The sequence below is a fragment of the Cheilinus undulatus genome, linkage group 24, assembly GCF_018320785.1.
Source record: "Cheilinus undulatus linkage group 24, ASM1832078v1, whole genome shotgun sequence".
Lineage (NCBI taxonomy): Eukaryota > Metazoa > Chordata > Actinopteri > Labriformes > Labridae > Cheilinus > Cheilinus undulatus.
Window position 1 is genome coordinate 23360758 of NC_054888.1, and position 23988 is coordinate 23384745.

General features: G+C 42.1%; 1 protein-coding gene across 1 annotated transcript in view; it reads right to left on the minus strand.

Moving 5' to 3' along the window:
* LOC121505985 (FERM and PDZ domain-containing protein 4-like) overlaps nucleotides 1-23988 on the minus strand; it is a 55198-nt gene continuing 31210 nt past the window's right edge. Inside the window, exons 6-16 of the mRNA XM_041781447.1 lie at nucleotides 22229-22333; nucleotides 22007-22114; nucleotides 18787-18918; nucleotides 15679-15798; nucleotides 15130-15266; nucleotides 12935-13061; nucleotides 8837-8926; nucleotides 8570-8752; nucleotides 8297-8435; nucleotides 5326-6336; nucleotides 1-4154 (exon numbers count right to left, since the gene is read on the minus strand). Coding sequence (XP_041637381.1) covers nucleotides 769-4154; nucleotides 5326-6336; nucleotides 8297-8435; nucleotides 8570-8752; nucleotides 8837-8926; nucleotides 12935-13061; nucleotides 15130-15266; nucleotides 15679-15798; nucleotides 18787-18918; nucleotides 22007-22114; nucleotides 22229-22333 — 5538 coding nt within the window. The 3' untranslated portion in view covers nucleotides 1-768. The remainder of the gene's footprint in view (nucleotides 4155-5325; nucleotides 6337-8296; nucleotides 8436-8569; nucleotides 8753-8836; nucleotides 8927-12934; nucleotides 13062-15129; nucleotides 15267-15678; nucleotides 15799-18786; nucleotides 18919-22006; nucleotides 22115-22228; nucleotides 22334-23988) is intronic.

A 23988-nucleotide genomic window follows, 5' to 3' on the forward strand; every position in this document is an offset into this window, starting at 1 on the left:
TTACTATTACATTTCTATATATTTAGTCATTAGTGATAATCTTATAATTTACTAATCTCAAAATAATCTATGCAAAAAAATAAGAAGCATTCCCAAATGCAGTGCAATTTCAGAGTCCCTGTATTTCCTAGATTTCTTTTCAAACAGTAGTCCTCCCTTCCTGCTGAAGAAAAACTGCAGTATAATGCAACATGGATGAAACAAAGTAAATTTTTAACAGTCACTCAATAAAAACTGCCATATGAACACATTTATATTAACAATTTCCTCTGTGGCACAAATTATTTGCATGTCCACTGCTTGATTTTTAACTATTACCATGATAAATACTTGAGTAAAACTGCACTTTATGAACTGTTGGACAGGAAGTGGATTCACCCCAGCGCTGTGTAATAGTAGAGCAAATTAAGCTGAATACTCGGTGGCTTCTTAAAACTGCTACAGCAAATAATATAGTGTGTATATGTACATTATTTACATATTTGAAATAAGTTACATAATGCACAGGTAAACGGGTATCTATTAGGTACATATCATAATACAAAGGTCTGTGACAGTATGGCTTTGTAAATATACATTACAATATTGTCATCAGAAAAAGCAAGTGCAGTCAGACTGCCTTTAAGCATCTTGTTAAGACTTGGTGTAAGTCTAAGTTCTATTGATATGAAGACAGGTGTCCGCCAGCTCTAGCAGAAATAACAAGACGCTGAAAGACAGACCTCTAATGACTGCTTAGGCCACACTAAAAAGCATAAGGAGTAGCCTCTACTTGCTAAGCAGCGTTTTAAGGGAGCGGGTGAGTGCGTTTGCAATGGCCGACATGGTACTGGAGTGGCGGACCAGGGCTTTCACACTGTGCTCCCCAGGCGCTCCCACTGTGGCCGCCTCTGCCGCTTTGAGCAAACATATATAGTTCATGACGACCTCGTCGACCTTTGCTACAACCTCTCTTTGCTGGTGGGAGGCTGAAGCTCCGAGCCCCCTGACCAGACACATACAGGCTTCGCAGAGACAGCATAGCACCTGGAAACTACAAGTCACAGCGAGCAGCATCTCTTCCGGAGTGCCGTGGGCCTGTGCCATCCTCCGGCATGCCCGGCCTAATTCTTTCGACTCAACGGAAAGGAGCTGCTTGTACTGGGATACGTCCTGCAGAGGCATCTGGGCTCCACGGTCGCAGCGGCTGATGCTTGACCTCACCAGGGCGATGAGTTCGCTGGCGTCCCTGCGGACGTCAGTGAAGCCGGAAGGGAAGCCATACATGCGGTCCTTGAGTGCGTTGATTCTTGCAAGACGGTCACTAAAGCTCATGTTATTTAGGACCTCCCCATACAACTGCTCTCCTGCTGCATCCACGGCTGAGCCACATGGGAATACACCCGACGAAGCAGCGTCATTAGCATTAATGTCATTCCCACCCCGGCCTCGTCTGGGCTTCTCCCACTCGATATCATCCTCCTCGCCCTCACTCTTACGTTTAAAGAAACAGTAGCTAAAAGGCCCGTTGCATCTCCAAGGACTGGTGTCTAGTTTTTGAGAGCCCTTCATGTGTTTCCCGTCTTTCTGCAACGGAAATGCAACAGAAGCCCTTCTGCAGTCTAACCTACTGCCTGAAGACCAGCACGAGGTGTGGGAAGATACAGAGCCTTGGGAGTAGCTCTTTGAGAGTCGCTTTCTTGTAGGTCTACGCTGGACTTTAGTCTCACTTTGCTGGGGCACAGATGGTGACAAGGGCTGCTGACTCCTGCTCCGAGTGGGCTTATCAAACAGAACTTCCACGCTACCAGAACTGGCAGTCACATTGCTGGAGCTTCGCTTGAGCTCCCGACCCCGTTGCAGGCTGTTGCATAAGGAATCTGTCTGCGGGGTTGGGGTTAAAGCTTGAATATGGTTCTGATTGGGCCGAAACTGCAAGGGATGGATGGAATCCTGTGGGCATCCTGAGTTGCTGGAGCTAGTGTTGACTTGCACAGGAATAGGCATCAGAGAAGATGATGTCGGTGGTGGGGGAGGTGGCGGAGGAGGTGAATGAGGATTGCGAGTTGGGGAAGTAATGCAAGCCCTTGGACCAGAGGATGCCTGTCGGATAAAAGCTGAAGGATGGTCCCCCCTTCCTAAAGACATTGCGCTGAAGTCGGATTGCTGACTGCTGACACTGGGGGCAGCGGAGAAACAAAGAGAATCACTGGGACGTTGATGTGAAGACTGGCGAGCTGCATGTCTTGCTCTTTGCTCTGACCTGAACCAGTCCTCTGTGGTGCCACTCGGCTGGCTTCTTGACCTAGGTGGAGGACGGTTAGGGTTGCCCCCATCCTCCTGGTTTCCACCTGTAATGAATCGTCCATCAGGGCTGATACAGCCCTCCCTTTTATACATTGACAGGAACTGCTCCTGGTCCATACCACTCCTCTCTAGCTCACTTTCCAGGCCAGAAAAGGAGCTTCTTCTCTCAGAAGTACTCGGCCTGTAATCTAGATTGTCAATCAGAGTCTGAGAGTGCATCTCGGGACTTCTCTTGAGTTTGGCAGGAAGTGTGGCTGAATGGTATGGCCGCTGATTTTTATTTGCCAGCTGTAAGGAAGCTGAATTAGGGTTGACTAAATTTGGGCTGAGAAATGGGGACGATATGGAAGAAGGCATGCACGGACAGCGAGCTATGGTGTTCCCTCTATTCTTGACCATTTCAACAAGCTGAGGGTTGCTTGTGATAAAGCGTCTAGTGTCCTTTTTCACTGCTGCTCCCATGCCTGCACTGTGCAGCTTCCCACCTTGATGCATCTGGCTGACTGTTAGATAGTTGATCAGCTGTCTGTAGGCCTCACTCCCTTCCTTCTGGTTCAGACCCTTTAAATGGGCCTGTTGTTTGGGATGCACATCATTGTGGGCCTTCTTGCCTCCAGAACTTGTTGACTCTTTATGCTTGGATGGTGTCGCGGAGGAGGGACGGCTTGATTCAGCAGGAGCAGGAGTGGGAGTGGGAGCGTGAATGTTGGGCAGCATTTTCCGGAGGAGGGCAGGGTCCGCATGGGGGTGTAGGTCCTTTCCCTGAGCACTCTGACTGGGGATGCCACGAGGTTTGCTATCTTCATAGTTTAGCACCCTGAGTAATGACGAGGAGGAACTTGAAAGTGGGTGCCTTTGCAAATGGTGATGTTTTGATTCGAATGCACCAGGGCCAAGCGGGGAGTCAGTTGGGGTGGCACATGCGCTACTGTTGGTGCTACCACCAGCATCCAAAGATGAGCACAAAGAACCCTGCAGTGAGCTGTGGGCTTCTCCTTGCAAGTTTGAAATCCTTTTTGCTAGGTGGTACTCACACAAGCGTGCAACACTCTGCTGTCTAGGCATGGGTGGGTGGTCACTCTGTATGTCCGATCCCTGCTCGGACCCCACTGTTCTGGGTTTTTTGGTCGGGGACAGCAATGACGCTACAACTAAACGTTCATCTTGATCAACACCTCCTGCGCCATTATCGATGTGACTGTCCCCCATCTTGACGGCATCTAAGAGGCGATCAGAGGTAGAGGAGGCAGGACGGGGGTGTCTGTGATGCTCAGGGGGGTGACTGTTCATCGAATGGCTCTCCACTGCAGAATTTTCGGCCAAAAAAGAATTCTGTCTTCTTTGACTTTCGCTCATCTCACAGAATGACGTACGTTGGTCCAAGTCAAGACGAATGCGGCTCCCACTGCTCTCACCTCTGTAACCGTCCCTTGTGCTGAAGGTATTGTACTTCCCGCTGGAGTCTGCAGACTTTTTGTGATGCTTGCCACCTGGCGTGGTTGAACTTGGGCGCTGGAGTGTGGTAGAAAGGTTAGCATGGGCTCTTATATCCAAGCTCTCTTGTCTTGTTGCAGGAATGTCCAATAGGGGGCTCCGTCTTGGAGGGACTGCAGGAGGCTGAAGGTGCCGTGTTGGACTTCGGGGTTTCTTCTGTATCGTCCCTGTTGTACTTGGTGAGACAGGAAATTCAGTCTTCTCCTCAAGTAAAGGTTGGTATCCTTCCCTTGTGGCAACCAAAAGTCGCATGTGGCTCTCACTGAGCCTGTGAGTAGCAGCGAGTTCAGAGAATTCAGTCATCTCTGAGGAGTTCGTCTCATTGCCAGAATCAGAGGACGACTCTGGGCTGAAGCCTTGAGATGCGTAGGCACCTAGAAGACAAGAAATACAAAATTAATGTGCATTTCAATTAATGATTGATTTATAAAATCAACAAAAGGGTAACACATCCGAGGGAGTCCATCAATTTTGCCCGTTTCACCTTTCTTATCTCATTTTTGCATCTTTTAACCAGTTTTTGCCACTCTTGATCTGCTTTTCACCATTTTCCCAACCATTTCTTGCCACGTTTTCCTTTCTTATCCCATTTTTGCATCTTTTAACCAATTTTTTGCCACTTTTTATCTGCTTTTCAATCTTTTCCCAATCATTTCTTGCAACTTTTCTCCTGTCTTGACCAATTTTTGCTACTTTTTAGCGTATTCCCAACCATTTTTAGCTACTATTTTCTCTGACCAATTTTTGCTTCTTTTGGCCCCTTTTTTCCACGTTTTAACTGCTTTTCACCATTTTCCCAACCACTTCATGCCACTTTTCTCCTTTCATGACCATTTTATGCCACTTTCTAACCACTTGTCATTGTTTCCCCAAGCATTTCTTGCCACTTTTCCTTTCTTGATCAATTTTTGCATCTTTCAAACAATTTTTGCCATTTTTTACTCGCTTTTCACCATTTTCCCAACTATTTCTTGCCACTATTTTCTTTCTTGACCAATTTTTGCATCTTTAACCTATTTTTGCAATTTTTATCTGCTTTTTACCATTTTCCCCATCGTTTCTTGCCACTTTTTCATTTCTTGGCCTATTTTTGCTATCTTTTAACCATTTTGAACTGCTTTTCATCATTTTCCCAACCATATCTTTCCATTTTTTGCCTTTCTTGACCCATCCTTTCCCTCATCCAAGGGGTCAGTACTTTTATAGGCACTATATATGGGTGCCTGGTCTACCAACTGAGCTAAACTGGTGCCCTATTTTTTCTTTTTTAGAACACAGACCTCACACACTTTGTTATTTACCCTGAATGCCTGCAGAAAACATTAAAGCGGCTGGCAGGAATAATTCTGGATTAAGTCGGACTCATGGAGGGGAAAACTGGGCTTTTGGTGTTCATGGTGGTTTGTGCATATTTGAAAATACAGAGCTACTTTGAACTAATACCACTAGTATGTAGGGTGATGGAAGAAAGGCGGAAAGGTCCCACACCAATGCTAACATGGACATTAAAAATGGAACACAACATTACATCAGTATTGAACAGACCTGGATTATTACTGTTGGGTGGTGGGGGAGGAGGAGGCCTCTGTTCAGAGACGGACAAAGCCTCCAGAGCCTGCAGAGTATTCACAACCGCATTCTCCAGCCTTCTCTCCCCTCCTCTGCTCCCCTCCCCCTCCCCATGGGTCGGGACGGCATCAATTAGCGAAACTGGGATGTCGTCATTGTCGTGTGTGCTCAGCGGCCTCCCCTCGGGTGCTGTGTCCTCATCAGAACTGTCCCTGAACCCTGGCGGCGGGGCTGCAATTGCGAGGTTGAGGGTCTGCAGCAGTGTGTCATCCTCGTCATCGTCCACGCCGTCGTCTCCCTCAGGAGGAGGCAGCGCAGTAAGGTCGATGATGTCGTCAGTAGAACCGGATATTTTGAGGAAGGTGGCTTTGCCCGCTGCTGTTGCCAGCCCTCCTCCTTGGTTTTCGCCTCCGCCTCCTCTTTCCTCACCAACAGGTGTCCCTCCTGTAGAGTCTTCCTCACAGGAAGCTTCATCATCGTCCTCTGCATCGTCCGTAGTGTCACGATAAAATAGCTCCCTTAGCACAGGCTCCTCGGCCCCTTCCTCGCTTATAATGTTACTGTAGACATGAGTCAGACCGCTGAACTGAAACGGCACCCTGTCCTGTCCCTGAAAGTCTGAATTATTGTGCAAGTACGGCGGTCTGTGCTCGGGAACCTCGGGGCTCTCTAACAGTCTTTCATAGCCTAAGCTCTTAGGCTTGTTTAAGGGCGGGTCGCCCCCGAAGATAAACGACACTTTGGCGCTGCGAGGTGAGTCTTGAATTTTGTGTCTGGTTGCAGGGGGAAGAGGAGGGGGCACAGGACTCCTTCTCTCCCTCAGGTCTCTGTCGGGGTTTTGGGGATCATGGAAGTAAGGAGACATGCTGCTCTCTCTCTGCCCGTTGTCTGAATACTGTGAGTCCCTGTTGTAGACGCCTCCCTGGATTGGCTCCTCGTTGTAGCCCAAAGACGTGCTGTACGGCCACTCCAGGACCCGATCCTGACCTGCAGATGACAGAACAAGCTCTCATTAATGGACTTTAGCAGGATTGTCCATCTTTACTTCGAACCTTTCAAATTTTTACACCACAGTGAGGAGCATTACTTTCAGAGCATTTAATCCAGCCTCTTCTAATAACCGTCACACTAAGAGCTTCTGATAACCAATAAATTTAATTTAATGTTTTAGCTCTTTTAAGGAGCAGCTGGGTCACATTTAAGGAAAAATAATTAGAGAATTTGAGAACAGAACATTTTTATGAAGAGAATTAAGTTGTGAAAGTTGTAGCCATAATAATTATCATTTAAAGTCCTGAGCAGCTTAGTTTGAGCTCATATCTCACACTTTACACCAACAAAACGGTTCATTTACTTCTTTTTAAGGCACAGTTCTTATTGGAGAGAGCCCAACAGGGTCAACATTAAACCAGAAAGGGTCAACCTCATTTTCATCCATGATGAATTATGGGGAAAAGGAATAGCACCAGTGATAAAGGATTTAAAGATTGTTAAAGGTAAAATGATAAGTTTAAAGGCTCAAAATGTGAGATAAAAAGTCATAGTAGTAATAGTTCGAAAGGTCAAAATGAAATTAAAAGTCAAAATAATGTTGTAAAGGGAAAATTTATATGATAAAAAGTAAAAATCATGGGCTTTAAAGGCTAAATATGAGATAAAATCTAAAATAATGAGTTTAGAAGGTCAAAATATGGAATTTTAAGTTTAAAAAAATGTTCTAAAGGGAAAATATATGTGATAAAAAGTCAAAACAAGAGGTAAAATTAGAACGCATGTGTGTTAAAGGTCAAGATATGAGATAAAATCTGAAATAATAAGTTTGAAATGTCAAAATATGAGCAAAGAAGTCAAAATCATGAGTTGAAAATGTCAAAATTTAATATAAAATTGAAAATTACTTGTTTGAAATGTTGAAATATTAGATAAAAATCTGAAGTCACAAGTTTTTATGGTCAAAATATGAGATAAAAGACTAAATAATGAGTTTAAGGGGTCAAAAGTTGAGATAAAATCTGAAATAAAGAGTTAAGAAGGTCACAATATGGAATTAAAAGTCAAAATAATGTTCTAAAGGGAAAATATATACGATAAAAAGTAAAAATCATGGGTTTTAAAGGCTAAATATGAGGTAAAATTAGAAATCATGCTTGTTAAAGGTCAAAGTATGACATAAAAATCAAAAGCATGACCTCTAGAGGTCAAAATATGAGATAAAAATAAAATAATGAGTTTAAAAGGTCAAAATATGAAATAAAATCTGAAACAACTAGTTTACAAGGTCAAAATATGGAATTAAAAGTCAAAATAATGTCCTAAAGGGAAAATATATGCGTTAAAAAGTAAAAATTATGGGTTTTAAAGGCAAAATATGAGGTAAAATTAGAAATCATGTGTGTTAAAGGTCAAAATATGATGTAAAAATCAAAACCATGACTTCTAGAGGTCAAAATATGAGATAAAAGACAAAACCATGAGTTTAAAAGGTCAAAATATGAGATAAAAGACAAAACCATGAGTTTAAAAGGTAAAATATGAGATAAAAGACAAGATAATGAGTTTAAAGGTCCAAATATAGGATAAAATTTGAAGTTGTGAGGCAGTTATTGCTGCAAAAGGTGGGCAACTCAGATACTTTTGTCCATATAGTGGATGTAAATGCTATATTAATACTTCAAGAATAAAGTCAGTATCCTGAGAATAAATTTATAATATTTAGAGAATTTATGTGTTATTATAAGAGGTTATCACATGAATACAGTTGTGATTTAATGCTGTGGTTGGCCTTCATCTTCCTTAAAGGAGAGTATCAGAAGAACAGCCAGTCTTTTGCTCTAAATTAGAACAGATTTATTTATTTATCAGACCTCATGTCTGTAAATGTTTATTGGAGTATAGCTGCTGTGTTTAAACAGGCGGGATCATCTGTATAAGAGCTTATAAAGCTTACTTGGATCATCTCCTCCAGTGCTATTGCAGTGTGGCACACTGAAGATAGATCTCCTTGCATCCACTAGGAGGCGATAGTAGCCTGCTGTTAAACAGGCCAGGTTCATGGCATCACAGGAATCCATGATGAGCGTGATTGGCTGTGAAACAGTAAGAGAAGAAGAGAGGGCAGAGGGAGATTTAATAACAGAGCAGAGAAAAGGAGGGGAAAATGTATTTCCCTTCTCTGTACAAGACTAACAAACACATACTGGTGTTGTCAGCTGATGCTCACCCTGACGTCCAGAACATGCAGCTCCAGTCGGACGTTGGTCTCATCCTCAGTGAGGATCTCGATGCGGTTGACGTGGCTGAAATCGGCCAAAAGAGCCACCAGGTTGGTGCGGGCGTTGATGACATGACTGATGCCGTAACGCGGGCCGACCAACAGCGTCACGTCCGTCTGCTTCTCCCCTTGCTGCAGGAAGTTGTATGAACGCATATGATGTTAAAACATCCTCTCTGTGAACTTTGACTCCAAAATTGGGGAAAACAGCCTTACCAGCAGCACACATTTGAACTCCCTCCCTCCGTACAGCCGGAGTTCACTGAGGTACCTCAGGTAATGCACCTTGGCCTGCAGCGCAGTCAGCTGCACACAGAGAAGCATTAGTCAGCATTAATAAAAGCATATGACTTCAACCTGCAGTCACATTTATCTCCTAACGTCAGCATGTAAAGGTCTACGAAGCCATTTGGAGCTGATTCTCTGTTACATCCCATTAGATCGTTTAAACTTGATCAAAATCCTCTGCACTGTGCTCGCCTGGGTGGACATGAGCCTCCAGAGCCATTAAGGTTAAACAGGACCGGTAAATTATGAGTTCTTATATTTTATGTTGATTTTAATGCACGAAAAAGGTTTTCGGTGTTTCTGCCACCTTTCTTTCAGCTAGAATGATGAAGAGAGGGTTAGGTAAAGATGTGATACAAACAAGCCCCGCCCACAGAATCAGCTGGGCCCCTGACAGACATAGAAAGCGGACCCCTGATAAACCCAGAACCACACGGGTTTTAATAGCGTAGATCCCGCGTAGGGGTCGGGGTCTGCTACTGCAGCGTAGACCCATACGCTGGGGCGTAGGGGTCCAGGTCTGCTGCTGCACGCCCCAGCGTACGGGACTATGCTAAGGTATGCTAAAGTCTAGTAAGCACAGCTGATTATTCATGCTAGCAACAGCTAACACGCTGCACGCACCAGCATAGAGGTCCACCCCCGGGTAGAGGTCTCCAGCTGAACGCCCCAGCATAGAGGTTTTGTCGAGGTCTGCAGCCAGACCCTCTTGAGAGAATGGACCCTGATAAGCCCAGAGAATGGACCCTGATAAGCCCAGAGAATGGACCCTGATAAACCCAGAGAATAGCCCCTGATAAACCCAGAGAATAGCCCCTGATAAACCCAGAGAATAGCCCCTGATAAACCCAGAGAGTAGCCCCTGATAAACCCAGAGAGTAGCCCCTGATAAACCCAGAGAATAGCCCCTGATAAACCCAGAGAATAGCCCCTGATAAACCCAGAGAATAGCCCCTGATAAACCCAGAGAATAGCCCCTGATAAACCCAGAGAATAGCCCCTGATAAACCCAGAGAGTAGCCCCTGATAAACCCAGAGAATAGCCCCTGATAAACCCAGAGAATAGCCCCTGATAAACCCAGAGAATGGACCCTGATAAACCCAGAGAATAGCCCCTGATAAACCCAGAGAATAGCCCCTGATAAACCCAGAGAATAGCCCCTGATAAACCCAGAGAATAGCCCCTGATAAACCCAGAGAGTAGCCCCTGATAAACCCAGAGAGTAGCCCCTGATAAACCCAGAGAATAGCCCCTGATAAACCCAGAGAATGGACCCTGATAAACCCAGAGAATAGTCCATGACAGACCTGGAGAATGGGCCAGTTTCCCCCATTTTTATCCCATTTTTTTGCCCCTTTTAACAACTTTCCACAATTTTGCCACCCATATTGCCCCTTTTGCCTTTCTTGCCCCCTTACTTGTGACCCATTTTTGCAACTTTTTAACTGCTTTTCACCATTTTCATTCCCATTCCTATCTGTTTCGTCTTTCTTGACACATTTTTAACTCAGTTTGACCATATTTAAGAACTTTTCACCATTTCTTCCACCCATTTTTGCCTTTCTTGACACATTTTTGCATCTGTTAACCCATTTTTACCGCCTTTCACCATTTTCCCTTCCATTTCTTGCAATTTTTACCTATCTTGATCCATGTTTGCATCTCTTAGCCCTTTTTTTCCAACTTTCACCATTTCTTCACCCATTTTTGCCCCTTTTCGCCTTTTTTTACCGATTTCTTCCCCACTTCTATCTGAATTTAGCGATTTTTAACCACTTTCTGCCATTTTCAGCCTATTTTGGCCCACTTTACCAATCATGACCCATTTTCCCATCCATTTTTGCCCCTTTTTGCCTTTTCTGACTGATTTTCACATCTTATAGTGCCCCCTCATTGTTTCCTTATAGTTATAGTCTTGTATCCTGACATTTGTGCACACAAATAATGATCAATTTTGTTTACATTTTTCCTAAATTTAAGAATTCTATGTATTTATATGCACATGTCTTGTAATGTTTTTCAAAGCTGGTCTACTCCACAGTATAATCCCATCACATCTTACCTCAGCATCAATCTCTGAAACAAAAGGCTAATAAAATAACTGACCTTGCTTGTTGGGAACCAGACAGCTCTATTGAAGAATCATTTTTTTTTTCAGTCTTAACCACTGCCGTTCTAAAAACCACACTGCGCAGCCTTTTTTTTTGGTGAAGGCTGAGAGATAACTTAATGAGAACGCTAATTTGGAGCGTCACCTGCATGTCATAACACCTTGGCTTACAGGTGATGGATCCGTACCCCTGCAGTGTGACTGACACTTATAGACATCATAGATGTGTTTTCATCCACTACATGCAGCCATGATGTCAGCTATTTTGGGCATGGAGAAATGCTAATCTTCCTGCTGGTGATAAACGACACCCATATGTTCAGCTTCAGGAAACGCTTCATGGCTGAGGGACTCTGTGTATACATCATTATGTCTGCCAGTGAGTTAAACACGTCAATCCTTCCTTCAAATTCAAAACTAGCTGCTGAAAATCTGCAGACAGCTCTTGCATGAACACACTCTTAGGTTCTTAAGAATGCTTCAACGTCAGTCGAGTTTTAAGCAATTAAATTGACAGTAATGAGACTCTTTGTTGTACTTATTCAGTGGTTAAAAACAGCTGGTATATGCCAGAGTTTTATAGCTAAGAAAAAGTATTCACCCCTTTGGATGTTTTACCCTGATATATTGATTTAATAAATATATCATGTCAAAGTCAAAACAGATTTATACAAAGTAATGTCAGTTCAATAAAATATGTAATGCAGACGGAATGAGATTGCTGCTGAGAAGCATCCCTACAGCACGATGCTGCCGCCACCGTGCTCAACAGTGGGGATGGTGAGATAGTGTTTTTCCTGATGGTCAAAAAGCTCCATTTTGGGCGTGCCGGTAGTCGAGTGGTTAAGGCGCATGCCATATACGCAGGCGACCCGGGTTCGAATCCGGCCCGTGGCACTATTTCCTGCATGTCTCTCCCTGCTCTCTCCCCCGTTTCCAACTCTATCCACTGTCCTATCGAATAAAGGCATAAAGGCCAAAAATAAATCTTAAAAAAAAAAAAAAAAGCTCCATTTTGGTCTTATCAGACCAAAGAACTTTCTCCATCTTGACCATGGAGTCTCCCACATGCCTTTAGGTGAACTCTAGTCCAGATTGAATCTGGGTTTTCTTCAACAGTGTCTTTCTCTTTGCCAATCTCCGATAAAGCTTTGACTGGTGAAGAACCCGGCCAACAGTTGTTGTCTGGAGAGTCCCATCTCAGCTGCTAAAGCTTGGACCTCCTAACCTCTTCATGGTGTAATGGTAACCAGGAATACTGATGAACCAGCGGCTGGACCTTCCAGACACAGGTCTCTTTATACTACAGTATTTTGAGAAATGTTTCCTGCACTCAGGTGATCCTCATTTCACTTACTGTGAGACTTCTAGCACCTGTTGGCTGGAAATTTGTTGAATTAGGTCAGTCACTTCAAAGGGTAGTTAAAAAAAAGCCAAATTATATTGACCATGGCTGATGTATAACATCAATAACAGGGGAAAACATCCATGGTGGTGAATACTTTCTAAAGTTGCTGTTAACTTCATGTGCTGATAGTAAATCACAGCCTAAAGTTGATGCCGTTCCACTGTTTTGTTTAATTATGGTTCTCCTGATCTTTCAAAGTAAATAGCAACTTTTCCAAAAAGCTGAAAAGTTGAGCAGACAATGTGTCAGCACTGCCAGACTGGAACATGTTTGCGTGAATATGAATATCTTATTATGCACACAGTTTAGTCCGTTATCCTCATTAGCATTCACAGTCTCGCTTGACTAAGGGTCTGAGGTTGACAAGGGTGAGAACCTTTACAAGGTTGAGCATGGCAGCGATGCTATTTTGGGCTATTGCATCAGAAAACAGACAGGCCGTGTGTTTGTGGGCGCGTGTCAGGAGTTTATTAACAAGGGCGAGGAAAGACAAAGAGAGCGGCTTACTTTTTTCCCCGGAGGCACGAGGTTCTGGTTGGTTTTGAGGATGTGCGTCAGAGCTTTCTTGATGTTTTTCTCTTTCATGCTGGACAGCACGACGGGGGGCAGGAACAGCGACAGACCCCACTCTTTTCTGTAGAAGGGAGATTGATTTCAGGTCTGACATGAGCCTTCAGAAATGAGTGCTTTCAACAGCGCTTATAGTCAATAGTGAGAAACTGAATGACTGTACTCTTAGACAAGCTGTCAGCTACAGAAGGAGAAATGGAAGCTCATTATAAAGTATGGTCCAGATACGAGTATGAACGTCATTGCTCTGTTCAGCTCAAGAATGGAGCTCTCTGAATGATTTTTGCCTTTAGTAAAGTAGAAAAATGCCTTGTACATCTATTTCTCCAGTGTAGGAAATGAGCTAGTCCATCAAAAACCTTCAGAACTATCCAGAAACACTTTTTCCCTGATGGTTTGGCTCCAAAAAAATTCCAAACAATTGCATATTCCTGCAAGATTGATCATGCTAGAGAGCTTGTATGCATTTTTGTGCATTAAGTACAGCAAAATAAAAGTCAAGATAGAGTCTAGACCAGTGGTTCTCAAATGGTGTGTCGAGGCACACACGAGTCTTGGTGTGCCGTAGCAATTTGTACAACCATATGTAAACACAACACGTTCCTGCCTTTCCTGTGCCAACAAGCAAAGCCTGGGGCAGGGAGAGAAGCAGCAAAAAACAGAGAACAGGCATCAATGACAACAGAATGGCAATAACGAAGTCTGAGGTGATAAAGGAGGAGCTGGGGTGGAGGAGGGTTGTAAAAAACAGCTATCAGAGGGAGCAGCAAAGCATGGACAGGCTTTAGATATGGAGGCATGGGTACAATTCGCCAATCACATGCCAAGAGTGCATCTGCAGATCTTAGTTATATGGCAGCGCTTGACTCCATGACCTGCAACACGTAAGAGGCTATTTTGTTGAAAACCACTGGTCTAGAGGCATCTTTTGAGACCTAAAGAAGAGATCATGACTCTCATAGCCTTAAGCCTGTGTTTTTGTTTAATTGTTTGTGTCTGGGTGACATCATGTGGACTGGAAGACATTTTTTTTTAGGTTGCAGCCTGATGCAACTATCATAATCATCATCTACACTCAGTATCCCTTTATGACAAAGCTAAAATACAATTTTAGACATTTTTTGCAAACTTGTCCAAAGTGTGCGTTTGTTGGAGAAGGGCGTTGGTCAGAGAGGTGACCAAGAACCTGACGGTCCAGAGGTCCTGTGTGGAGATGGATGAAGGTTCTTGAAGGACAGCCCTTCACTGATCTGGGCTTTATGACAGAGGGGATGGACGGAAGTGCAAAACATGAAAAACTGCTTGCAGTTTGCAAAAAACTCCATTCATGTGTTCTGCACTGAGGAGTCTTCTGTCTAGCCCCTTTGCCATAGAGACAACATCAACGGAGGGCTGCAGCGATGTTTATCCTTCTGGATAAACATCCATTTCCACAAAGGATCTCCTGAGCTCAGTCAGAGTGTCCAACAGGTTCTTGGTCACCTCTCTTACTAAGTCCCATCTCCCGTGATTGCTCAGTTTGGCCAGGTGATCAGCTCTTGGAGGAGTCCTGGTTGGTCCAAACTTCTCCCATGTGAAAATTCTGGAGGCCACTGTGCTCTTGGGAACCTTTGCAGCCTTCCCCAGCTCTGTACCTGTCAACAATCCTGTCTCTGAGCTCTGCAGACAATTCCTTTGACCTCATGCATCATGCATTGTCAGTTGCAATGCCAATCGGGTTAATTTAGCACAGGTGGACTCCAATCAAGGCGTAGAAACATCTCAGCAAAGATCCAGAGAAATGGGAGGAACCTGAGCTGAATTTGAAGTGTTTTTGCGAAGGGTCTGAATGCTTATGCCAGTACAATATTTTAGCTTTTATTTATCCTGTTTTCTCTTTGCCATGATGAGGTACTGAGTGTAGATTAATGAGGATTAAAGTTTTTGACTGTAGCATCAGGCTGTATGAGACGACAAAGGACAAAATAACGTATTTGTATAGCTCTTTTTAAAACAGGAGTTTTTTTAAGTGCTATAATGTGCAGCAACAAAGCAATAAAGCGATTATAATGCTTCTAAATTGAGGTTCAGTTGCCGAAATCTGTAACTTTAAACTAAAAATGCAACTAAAAACTGCCTAACACTTGACTTACTGGATGTATTTGAGCGACACCTTCTGACTCTGCCTGGTCGTCATGTTGAGGATGTACATCTGCAGAGCAGCCAATCGCAGCGCAGCATCGTACTTCAGCTCTGGGCCGAACCGCTCCAGGACCACGTCGTTGCAGCTCTGTGAGGAAAAGTGCAACGACAGAGTGAGTTTTTTGAAGTGTGTTTGATGAGGCATCGAGGAACTGGGGCAGCAGTTCTTCCTCACTGAGCTGTTGTTCACAAGCTTTCAAAGCGATTCAGCTTCCTGTCCCTGGTGAAGGACTCGGAAGCACAAAATACTGGACTCTGATGATAAGCTTTCCATCTCCAAGGGTATTTCTAAAGCCTAATTATTAAGGGGAGCCTTTGGGGGAGAGGATTATTGTTTTAGATAACTGTAGTTTACAGTAGAGACTTTATTTGCATGGAGTTAGATAAGAGTCTTTTGACTGCTCCTACCTAAAAGTTACTGCTGTTTTAGGGGTTAATTTGATTGGACCTCTCTCCATTAATGTGCCAGTTAGACCAGCTCTCTGTGTAACGTTACTCACCTGTACATAGAGGTATTCAAACGCCACAGCGTCTCTCCGCAGCAGCTCCACAGGGTCCCGGGGCACGAAGCTGACTCTGAAGAAACATTTCATCTTGTCACAGCCGGGCCTCTGAGTCACCTGGGGACACGGGAGGCAGGAAGGGAGCGAGAGAAAGGAGGGGAACAAGCAGGAAAGAAATCAATCGGCGGGTGATAGATGAACAGAGGCACTGACACATGCTGTGATGAAGAAGAAGAAGTGAGGAAACAAACTGCAGTTATTGTTGGGTAAACAAAAGTGTGTCTGAGAAACTCCAGTAAATAAAAAAGGGGACAAAAAAAGGCATTTGTCTGAAGAGCAGAGGGGAAGTAGGAGCATCAGCAGTGGTTACAGGACAAAACACTAACTATAGTAGTATTAATCAGTACTTTAGATGTGATTCTATAACTGTGAAGTTACATTTTAGTAGCAGTGGAAACAGGCCAGATTCCACTCATTCCATTTTAGTTGCAATGGAATCAGGCCAGATTCAACTCATTCATAGGGGTGGCCACCATGTCCCAACAAGGCTGTGATGTCAGCAAGGAGGAGGCAGAGTCATGTGTTGGGCCAGAATCATGGGGAGAGAGCTGGTAGGAACCTTCAGGGTCCCTGAGGGTGTGAAAACGACTTCTGCAGAGTAGACAGAGTTTCTGACTGATCACTTTCTTCCATGGTACAAAAAGAAGAACCGTGCCTTCCATAGCAAAATGATCATCATGCAGGATAATGCACCATCTCATGCTGCAAAGAATACCTCTGTGTCATTGGCTGCTATAGGCATAAAAGGAGAGCAACTCATGGTGTGGCCCCCATCCTCCCCTGACCTCAACCCTACTGAGAACCTTTGGAGCATCCTCAAGCTAAAGATCTATGAGGGTTGGAGGCAGTTCACATCAAAACTCTCCAAAAACTCACAAGTTCAATGGATGCAAGAAATTTTGAAGGTGATATCAAAGAAGGGCTCCTATGTTAACATGGAACTTGGCCTGTTAAGATGTTTTTGATTGAAATAGCTTTAATTTTGGTTTTGAAAATCTGTTGTGCATAAAAATTTTGAAAAGTGAATTTTGAGGGGTTTTTTTGGGAGAAAAAAAGTTATCATTGGGAGGTTTGTTCAATAAAATCTGAAATATGCCCTATTATATATATATTATAATTGCAGCTGATATAAGTATTATCGCTATTATGGTAATTATCAATATGAATGACATTATTATTATTATTTTGTTGGTTGGTTTATTCATCTTTTCATGTAAGATATTTGAACGTTGTGTATTTCTTTGTTTAATTTTGTCCAATTTGTAAATTTTTAAAAATCTTTAATCCTATCTACAATTACGAATATACATATATTTTTGTCTGCTTTTTAATTTTATTGTTAATTTTATTTATTTATTTATTATTATTATTATCATGATTATTTTTCTCTGCATATAACTCCCCATACTGACCATAACACTCTAAATTCACAACCGTTCTCCATCTGGGAAATCCTTGCTATCGGCCTCCAGTAGTCTGTATTGCTGTCTTAACAATTTGTTCCTTGTATATTTATTTTTTATTATTTGTATAACTATTCGTTTTTATTATTGTATACATTTTTTGAATTATATTATAATGTTATGAATATATATAAATAGATATACATTTTATTTTTTAAAATTTTATTTAATCTTTTTCTTTCTTTTTCTTTTCCCCCTCTTCATCTCTCACTGTCCCTCATGTGCCACTTGAATATCACTTGTCTGTCTTGTTATTTCTCACAAAAAAAAAAAAAATCAAAAAGAGAAAATAAAGACGACAGCTTGAACAGTATGAAGGAACTTTCACAACCTCCGCCATCAAAAAAGTCTTGCACGACCTCTGAGTGACCCACTGTTTAAGTTTCATAGATGATTGTGCAAGCAATCCCAGGATGCTTTGCAAATAGCCTTGCAAGGATGACCATTTTTAACGGCTTTTCCCCATATTCTTTCAAATGTATCCATGACACAAAAACAACAGTTCAGTCAGAAGCACTTTGTCGAGAAACACACATGATTTACGGTCTTGGTTAGCAGTTATTGATTAGTAATAAGCGCTGTTATTTCTATTTGGCTGTGTGGCAATTCTGGGACACCCCCCCTGCCCATCCACAAGTCTATGTGGAAAGCATCAAGCAGGAGCAGCACATGATCCTGCACTTCCTGTGCCTACAAGGTAAGCCTGAGGCAAGGGGAGTAGTCAGATAGATAGAGGAGAAGCTGGGGTGGAGGAGGGTTGCAAAAGGCAGATTGCAGAGGGAGCAGTGAAGCCTAGCCCGGCTAGAGCAGTTTAAATATGGCAGTTTGCCAGTAGCAGTTAGCCAATAGCATGCTAAGAGCAAATCAGCGGGCTGTCAGCTGATGAGGGCTTGGATGAGTGCATTGCGACGTCTGCAATACTGCCAATGCAGTAAAAACAAATGTTCACTTTTAGTAAATACCCTTCATGGAGGGCAGTTTTTATTGAACATAGTCCTAAATTTCTAAACAAGAAGAAAGCAGCAGAGGTGGGCGAAGCTGAACAACATGTCTCTGATTGTCATCTTTTATTATTATTTTGACTCAGAGCCCCATGGTGGTGGAATTTACATACCGTATGTTAAAATATGGATTATAATTATGAATAATTTAAGCATTGAGAAGGCGATGGAGTCTGTTTCTGTGATGACAACTCTTCTACAGGCCAACTCTGACACTAAGTCGTGCTACGGAGTACAAAAATGTTTTCTAATGCTTGTCAACATTCACCTGTTACTCTGCGCCACGTGCAGAGCTCCAGCCATGTGGTGTGAATATTAAAACCGTCCTCTTGTGATCCTGTAACCTCATCAGAATAGAGCGGCCGCCGTGGTGAGTGTGCGGTGTTTAAGCGAGCGTGCACGTGGAGGAGAAAAGGTGTAATGCGAGCTGCCGCCCCTGCTGTGCCTCTCCTGATAAATGACGCTGGGGTCTGAATGCCGCTTGAATACTGAGCAGGAATCTGAGAGTGTGTGGGTGTGTGTGTGTGTGTGTGTGTGCGAGGCGAAAAGAAAAAGATCGAGGAAGAGGAAACGAGTCCTACCTGAGTAAGCATCTCCTGTTCGTGCAGGAGGAGCAGTTTGCTTCCGGAGCCTTCCTCCCTCTGCTCCAACACCAGGGAGAAGTGCTCGATGCATTTGATCGACAGCTTCTCTTGCAGGGTCAGGATCACGTCCTGGAGTAAACACACCACATGAATGCTCGATTAGATCAACTGTTCAATAGCAGAAATAAAGGCAGGATTAACTGCTGATTTAACTGCACTAATAAACCATCATTTTCTCAAAAGAATCTGTTTTGTTTATTCTCTTCTTCATGTTTTTTCTCCACCATCTGCCACTCTGTCAACTGTTTCCTGCTCTGCAATGCTTTTCTTTTCTTTGCGCGAGACATTTCGCTGTAATAGTGTGAAACAGTCAATAGTAGCTTTGGTTTTCCCTGACTTGGAAGACTTCTGTCTTTTTGGCGTTTATAGGGAGTAAACACAATGCATAGCATACCAAGAACCTGCAGAGAAACTGTGTTGAGCATGAAGTGAGTCATAGAAGAGTGCAATGATGGGAAACTTTGTGCAATGTAGTGCCACTCTACGTGACCTTAGCACGAAGTAACAGCCCCTGATTCTGGGCTTCAAACATGCATCCTTCACATGCAAGCATAAACAAACACTTCCAAACTTCTGTTTCTCAAAAAGATGATAAAAACATCAGACAGCTGCTGGCAGAGTGGAAATAAGATTTTTAACCCTTAATTTACCAGCTTTTTGAAAGGAATATTTTTAGCTTTTCTGGCTGCAAGTCCAAAGAGGAGCCAAGAGAAGCGGGATCACAAAAATGAAAAACAACACACAAACAGCATGTCTCGTTGCGACTGTAGTATAAACACACCTGTGTCTGAAAGGTCCAGTCAGTGGTTTATCAATATATATGGCTACCATTACAGCCTGAAGACAAAAGAACACCTCAAGCAACTCAGAGAAAAGGTTATTGAAAAGCATAAGTAAAGACCAAACACTGCACATCACCACAAATGCACCATCCCTGCTGTGAAGCACAGTGGTGGCAGCATCATGCTGTGGAGGTGCTTCTCATTAGCCGGGCCTGTAAAGGCTTTTAAAGCAGTGTTAATTTTGGCAGCTATTTTTGATTTCAGTCATAGTCTTTAGAAGAAATCTCTTTCAGTTTTAGTTCCATTTAAGTCATTTCTACACTTTTTAGTTTTAGTCAACGAAAACTCAAGACATTTTAGCCTAGTTTTAGTCCATAAAAAGTCCTCACATTTTAGTCTTTACTTTCAGTCCATGCATTTATTTTCTTGCCTAAATCTGGTACAAGTTTATAATAGTTTGGGATTTTTCAATAGTTTTTATTTTTATTTTATTTCTGTGTTTGATTTCAGTTTAGTTTTTATTAGTTTTGGCTGCTGATTTGTTAGTTTAGTTTAGTTTTTATTTTGCAAAAATGCTTTGTTTTAATTTCGTTTTTATTAGTTTTAGTGTCAGTTTTAGTTTTTTTGGATAGATGTCGGGGCTGAGGGAATGTCATAAATTTTTAAAAACATATTCAAACAGGCTACTCTTCACTTTTCACTTTATTTATTTAATGATGATGTTTGAATACAACTCCAGACATAAAACTTCCACTGTGGAAAGTCTTAACCAATCAATTCAGGCAATTTTACACTCCCCAGACTCTGGGAAGTCAGTTTGGTTGTGTCAAAGACTAAAACTAAGGATATTTTGTCTTTATTTTTATTTCATTTTGTAAGCACACTATACAGTTTTAGCTAGTTTTCTTTTTTCTCAGTAAAGCTTAGTTTTGATTTTGTTTCAGTTAACTGAAATGATTTTTGAACTTTAGTCTTAGTTATTTAGTTTTTATTTATTAATTTTTATTATTTAGTTTTAGTCAACTACAACAACCTTGATCTGGTACGAAGTCATGCTAGTGTGTTCTATGCACTTTGCCAAAGCTGGGGTCTCTGCTTTCTACAGCTGAGAGACAGAATAGCTACAGATGCATTGTTTTTTGACAGATTTACCACCAGTAGAATACTATCATGGATTTTGAATGTCCGACTGAAAACCACATTACATTTTAGTCTAGTTTTAGTCAACTTGACAAAAAATAAACTTACTTTTTGTCAGTTATAGTCATCACAGATCTATTTTTGTTAGTTTTAGTCTAGTTTTTGTCATGGAAAAAAGGCGATAGGCGACAAACATTTTCAGTCATAGTTTTAGTCAACAAAAATAACACTGCTGTAAGGGCAGAGGGTAAAATGAATGCAGCAAAATAAAGGGAAATCCTGGAGGACAATCTAATTCAGTCTGCAAGAGAACTGACTTTGAAGATTTATTTTCCAGTCAGACAATGAGCCGAAGCATACAGAGAAAGCTACACAGAAATGGTTAAAAGACAACAAGGGGAATGTTCTGGAGGGGCTGCGTCAAAGCCCAGACCTCAAGTTTTGCCCTATCCCTAAAAATTCATTTTAGTGCTTTTCAGCAGTGCAATTTTTATGTAGCTTCTGGTTTACATTGGAGTGGATTGTACTGCTTCTACTTAAGAGAAGAAAAGAGACAAGACATCAGGAGAAAAGGTTGGAAATTCTGGGGGCTTGCTCAGACATAAATTAGGACTATTTACTTTTTAGAGACTGGCAGTTACCCCGCGCCACCCAGCAGGTTTGGCTTTTGCAAACCTGTGCTGTACGCTTTGACATAGTTTCAACACAGATGCATAAATCAAGCTTTAAAGGAACTGCATGATCAGACAAGTTCACTATGCAGACTACAAAATCACCCTTGTTTTTGCTTCTATATCTACATTTACTTTGATTTACACTAAGAGTAACCTCTTCATGATTTTTCTTTCCACTACAGTGCAATCATGTTCATAACATAAAGAATTAATGGGCGACTAATGCACTGAAACAGCCGATTGTAGCATAAAGGGTTTAGAAAGATGAAATACATCAATATTAGACTAAAAGCTTTGTTAAAGTAGAATCAAAGTGAAACAATGCAAAGGAATGACTGAGCTCTTTTCCTTCTTTAACTGGAGAAAAAAACAGCCACCTCCCCTGGATAAATGAGGTGCTCATATAAATGGAAATCAAAAAGTGATAGAATTTCATGGTCTGTTTGTGTGCCTGAAGACATGACACTTTGCAGCCTAAATGAATTTATCCCTTTGCAATTATAGATGCAGCACAGACGGCTGATTCTGACGCCCGTGCCTTCAGGTTAACATCATACAAACCTTGATAGAGGTACTGCTGTCGAAGCGAAAAGACTTGGTCTGCCCATTCTCCAGGTAGACCTTCAGGACATTTGGCATGAACAGAAGAGAGTTGTCCTTCACCGGGTTCTGAAAACAAAGACGATCGTCGTTCAGCCAACTGTCTTTCTTATGTAAAGATGTGACAACCATCTGGCTCTGCCTATATAGGTCATACATAAGTGTGTGTTTGGTGGAACTTACTGGAACCTGGCCGTTTATAATGACCTCCTCTGCAAAGCGCACTTTGACCGGATTGGACTTGAGCATGGCTTTTTTGGCTGCACTGATGAACGCTGATTTAGGGGACTAAGAGAGGCAGCCGTCCAAAAAGAGGAGAAACAGACAGCAAGAGAGAGAGAGAGAGAGAGAGAGAGAGGCAGACAGATGGAAGGGAGGCAGAAATACAAGCAGAATAAGAAAATGCAGTTTTTCAGCACATTGGACAACCATCACAATAACCAAACATTCATAGAATTTGAATATTGCAACAAGAAATAAAACCAAAATGCAAGAAATGGAATCACTTTCATTATGTGCATTTAACTTTAACACATGCTACAAAGCGACCTAAAAATCAAAGTAAAATCTGGACCTTCAAACTGTGAATTTACTGACAGATCCAGCTCTTCGGACTCAGTTCTTCCTCCTAAATACCCAACCTGTTTGGTTTTGAAACATCTTCAAGTTTTTTTAAATGCTCCCTAAAGATCCATAAATGTCAACAAAATGACTTAAATGTCAGTTTCAGAAAATATTTGTCAAATTGGACAAAGCTGTGGCTTTGTAGGGGACTGTCTTTTTGCCATGCATTTAGGGTCCTTTATGCCTTGCATTGAAAATCCATCTGGTGCATTTGGATACCAAATGATCTGCACTTTTTTGAAAAGCTTCATTCAGTGGCAAAAATAGACAAAAAGTGGCAAGAAATTGGCAGAAATTGACAAAAATGGGAAAAAGTAGCATAAATGGGTTAGATGCAACAAAAACAGGTAAAAACAGACCAAAAGTTGCAAAAATATGCTGTAGAAAGTGACAGAAATGAGTGAAAAAGGGCAAAACAGAATAAAAATGTCAAAAAAAGATTTCAAAACCATCTTTTTATAAAGTGACCAAAATGGGTGAAAAGTAGCAAAAAGTTGCAGAATAGACATAAAGTAGCAAAACAGGCAAAAAATGGCAAAAGGTGGCTAAATGAGGAAAAAAGTTGGAAAAAGATGTTGAAGAAATGGGCATAAAGTGGTTAACAGAGTGGCAGAAAAGGGTGAAAAATGGCAAAATGGGGTAAAAGCGGCAAATGGATGTAGCAATAATGAATGGAAAAAAAGTGGTAAGAGAGGTTAAAAAGTACCAGGAATAAATAAATCCAACAGCAGAACTCAATAATAGCTAGACACACTTTTCAGCTCTAAAATGAGGGAACTGTTAGCCAGGATGCTAGCACCAATGCTACTGATCTAGGACACACATGCATTGATATCAATACGTCAAAACTGGGGAGGGCCCAGTGCTTATCCATGACATACAGGAGCTGGCTTTGGGGGTTTTTCAGACATAAAAAAGCCAAAACAGTTTCATCTCTAATATTCCCTTCCCTCTGAGATAGGATGGATGATTTCTGTTTACCATAGAGACTGTCAGTTGACAGAACAGCCTGTATGAATCATGTTTTCACAACCAGACTAATCTGGATGACCATATTCCAGACCACTTTATATGAACTACAGGATATTAAATCACCTTCATTACATCATTGATGTGCATCCATACAATAATCAGGATGTCCAGTTTGTGTCTGAACTCTTAAAACAGATGTTATGTGAGGTAAAAAGGGGGTCTTGGATTCTCCGGGGGTATGTAATGCATAGCAGAAGGTAAATGTACATGTAGAGGAGCACACAGGTGACCATGTTAACAAAGCTCGACTCTAATGCTTAAACTAAGAGCCACAGATTTTAAAAATT